Below are 4,200 nucleotides of genomic sequence, written 5' to 3'. Positions count from 1 at the left end.
CTCAGCGAAAAGCGTCCGCTGACATACCTTTCGCCCGCTCCGCCTGCCTGGTGATATACAATGTGCATCTCCAATTCAGCGGCTCTTGCCATGCCGCGCTTCTCCCAGCAGCCCGGGAAGGCCTTCGAGCTGGAATTAGGCACGGACGCGTAGTGGTAGTTTAAAAGATTGTTTACTTACACCGAGATGGCAGTGGTGTAGGCTGGAAAGCTTGATTAAGTTGCAGTTACAGACAAACAACACAGACGGTCTCGTGGAGGTTGCTAGGCTCCACGGTGCAGAGCTCCGGATGCTCTGGGTGAACAGGCCACCAATGTAGAAATCGTAAATACGTCTTATATTAGTCGCGCTCGAAGACGGGAAGAGGTGGGCGGTGGATCAGGCCGCCACGCTCCTCTGGATCTCACACAGGGTTTCTATTACCCTGCCGTGTACCCAGAGTCCCCACGAGATGGATGTGGAGTCCTCTTCGGCTTGGGCGGAAACTGCTCAAGCCTTTTATATGGCTAACAGGCCAATCGCTAGCCGCCACGTGTGAATAATTTAGCACTAGCCAATCACGGGGAACGAATCTGCATACCGGTGGCGGGAACTCTTTTGCATCGTGCATTCCTCTTGCAACATGAGCAATGCACTCTGCAAAAGAAGCTGCAGAAAAGGCGGGAAACTGGTCCCTGCATCGGGGTTTCCTCTGCAACAGGAAACTCTCCCGTGCAATGAAGCTGCAACTTGGCGGGGATAATTCTGGTGCCGAAGCACGCACACAATCATGCCTTTTGGGTCATGACAACAGTGAACCACTGAGTGAAAGATCATGGGCTAAAAATGTGTTTTCTGAAACCTGTTTTGTTACATGCTTAATTACTAGTACAAAATCTTGCAGTAACTTTCCTGGCTTATACTTTTCTTTTGGCAGGGATGACCACATTTCAGCTTTGCTGACTGTGAGAGGAGATGCCAGCAGGGATATGAAGCAGACGATCATAGAAACTCTGGAACAAGGAGCCAACCAACCAAATCCAAATTATGTGCCAATTTTTAAAGAAATTACAGTCCCCACATTAAGTGTGCCAAAACTTCTTAAGTAGCTGACACTGGAAATGTCTTTTTTTTTCATTTGGGGTCAACATATTTGAAATGTTTAAGGGCAAATTTGTAAATGCCATTTCAAAGGGCATTTAGTATGACACTGTTAATTACTCAGACTATTATTTATAGGTATGTGTATCTTTTTGGTGCTGTTAGTTGTAATCAGAATCCTAATTGCAAGCGCAGAGATCGGGAGTATGGCTGATTGAAGAATGACATTTCTGATGGCCAGAGTGCTTTGTATTGACTTCTCGCTTGTTATAGCTCTAACAATTTTGCGGATTCTGTGAAATCCGGCATTGACCATGAAATCTGGGCAGTGCCCATGGAATCTGCAAAATCTCTGGGGTGGGTGAGGAAAAACATATTGAGAGCTGTGACAGCTTGCCAGGACAATGGAAGGGAGGGGGGCTGGCAAGATGGCCGCTGCCCCTCAATGCTAATTGGGTGCAAGCATTGCCTGTCATGTGGCTCCACCCCTTTCCAGTCAGTGGCAAGGGGTGGGGCTGAATGATGAACAGCCCTTACAGCCAATAAGTGACTAGAGGCAAGGCCCCATGACAGGCAGCTCCTGCAGCCAATCCGTGGCAAGGAGCAGGGCCACTGAGGGCCCTTGACCAATTGTGGGGGTTGGGGGGGGGCTGCACTCCACCCATAAAATGGCTGCCCAGGCCCATGTTCTACCTACAAAATTAGGTGGCAGCCCCCACAAATTAAGTAGGTCCATAGTTATAGCCGTATGCACCATCACCAAGTATATTTTGTCACAGGTTAATTCTGCATTGCACAATGCAGTGTTGTGTTTTAGAACAATTTCTGATTATCTCTACAAGCCAGCTCAGGTACCAGAACCAGTATCCCTACATGAGCACCAAGAAGCCAAGTAACTAGCCCCACCGGACTATGCATTAACAAGTGTATACTGCTTCCAACATCATAGCTGGTATGGTGAGAGTTACAGCTGCACTGCTTGGTGCCATGTAGATGCACCCTCACCACTTACCTAACCTCATGGTTTGTGTGTATATTTAATCTGATGTAAAATAGTATACGTTGCAGAAAGGTAAAATACAAAAATGTTTCCTAACTCATAAATTGACAAAAATTGCTAATAGCTAATTTTATTCCAGGTAAATAGAAAATTTGATAGAGGTACAGTGGTAATTTTTCATCAATTTGACTTTCATTTAGTTAATGAGCGCATAAAGCACTGCTGATAAAACATTAACCTTCAATAATACCGACTTTTGCACCTGTATAAATTCACTTTCTATAAATCTGAGTCTTAATTATTAAATTTTGAAAGAGCAATTTACATGGGGTGTACACTATTAATATTGTTTTGGTTCACAGGCATATTCTACAAACTTAAGATATGTAAAATAACACTGTTCAATTATAAATGTTTTCTTATTTCCATAAATCTATCATTAAAGGAGTACTTCACAGTAATATGCAGCGCAGTAAAGTATTTCAAGAACTATGTCTAATTTATTGTTAGAAGCCAACCAGTTAAATGCTAAAAAGATGTGTTAGTACAACATTAAGAATGCCTTATACAGCCCATGTCTAAATACATAGTATAACAGGTTCTCAAAGTATTTCTTGTTGGGAAAAGATACTGAGTAAATTCTCATAGGGCTAAAGTCTGGGCACTATTTGTAATTAGCATTTGGAAAAATGGAAGTGGATACAGATGCAGTAATAGGGTATGGATATAAATGCATTTAAAGCGCTCTGAATTCCAGAGACTATCAAATTTTAGCACCTGTAGCTCCCCCCCACTTGTCTTCTTTCTGTTCCTCCTCCCTCACTAGAGGACTTCAAAATGACTGTGAAGGCATGCAGTGGCACTGCTGTCCTGCTTTGCAGCAAACTAGCTGGAATCCCTGCATATCTGTCAGCCTCTGGTCTCTGGAGAATCCTAAAGACAGCCCAGTGCAGAAGAGAACACTTACTGGCTGCCTGCTTTGCTCCCCCTGACCATGGCGGGTCAGGGGGGATGTAATGTGGAGCAGAGAACTGTGGGATGCCAGAAGACGGCTGGAGTGTACGCACATTTCAGGAAGTGTTTTCAAAGATATTCCTTTTTTTGTGGGACAGAGGAGTTAGGACATGTTTGAAAAACTTTTTTGGCTTATATGTATCCTTGCTGTTTGGAGTGCTTTAAAGGCACTTGGAGCCTTTCAAACAGCATGTTTGTACCTCGCCTCAGATTAGTCCCTGCCATGTAGTTGTAGTTAAAGCTAGATTAGTATTATACCCAAGTACCAGTCAAATTGTGTTGAAAAAAATCCATCTGAAATTCTGGCCCAAATGGTGTGTAGGCATACATTGCTTGCATGTTGCGTGAATAAAAAATTGGTGAATAAAGGGGAGGCACATGGGCTGGTTAATTTCTGAGAACTTGCAGGGTCTGTGACTTCAAAGGCCTGATCCTACAAAACCCCTCATACCAAGTTCACTGATGCTTATTACAGAGATGTCATTGCCAAGTGAAATCAGTTGAAATTAGAGGTGCACCGATACATCGGTCCAATATATAGAAAACTGACTATATTGAAAATCGGTCTGCCGTGGCTGATAATTTGGCTGATAAATGCCCGTATGTACACGCAGCTGCAGCACAGCATGTAGGCAGCAACACAGCCTGGCAGCTTGAAGAGCTGCATGCAGCTGGTAAGTCTGTTGTGGTGGAAGGGGAGGGGGGAGGGAAGGGGCATGGGGGTGCAAATCAACGCCCCCTGCAGTGATGGAGGGAGTGGGGCTGATGTTGGGGTAGGTGCTGCCTAGCTGGGGCAGGACATGGGATGGAGCCACAGCTCGTCCAGGGGAAGGGGGAGCTCCTGCCACTGCACACACCCCGGGACGGCATGGGGGTCGTGTGCCCCCGGATTTGCATGGGGTAGAGTGGGCTGCAGCTGCAGGCTAAGGATTGGAGCCATGCCAGACTCTTCCTGGTTTGGGGGGGAGGCTGGGCCACACTGCTTGGGGCGGGTGATGCTGGGAGGGGGCTATGGGGGGCCTGCAGCAAAATTTGTAGTAGCCCAGCCCTGTGCAGATCTGGGGGCACATGCCTCCACTCCTGGGGTGTGCACAGTGGCGGGAGGG

The 4,200-nt window shown here is 46.2% G+C and overlaps 1 protein-coding gene across 4 annotated transcripts in view; it reads left to right on the top strand.

Annotated features, from left to right (window-relative positions):
• Nucleotides 1-2,541, top strand: part of EXOC3 (exocyst complex component 3) — a 41,727-nt gene extending 39,186 nt beyond the window's left edge. For all 4 annotated transcript variants that reach the window (XM_006021498.3, XM_014518914.2, XM_025201488.1 and 1 more), the window contains one exon: nucleotides 917-2,541. In XM_006021498.3, coding sequence (XP_006021560.1) covers nucleotides 917-1,088 — 172 coding nt within the window. In that variant the 3' untranslated portion in view covers nucleotides 1,089-2,541. The remainder of the gene's footprint in view (nucleotides 1-916) is intronic.
• The last annotated feature ends 1,659 nt before the right edge of the window (nucleotides 2,542-4,200 follow it).

This window comes from Alligator sinensis, unplaced genomic scaffold, assembly GCF_000455745.1.
Source record: "Alligator sinensis unplaced genomic scaffold, ASM45574v1 scaffold386_1, whole genome shotgun sequence".
In the NCBI taxonomy this organism is placed as follows: domain Eukaryota; kingdom Metazoa; phylum Chordata; order Crocodylia; family Alligatoridae; genus Alligator; species Alligator sinensis.
This window is presented reverse-complemented; position numbering and strand designations above follow the sequence as displayed.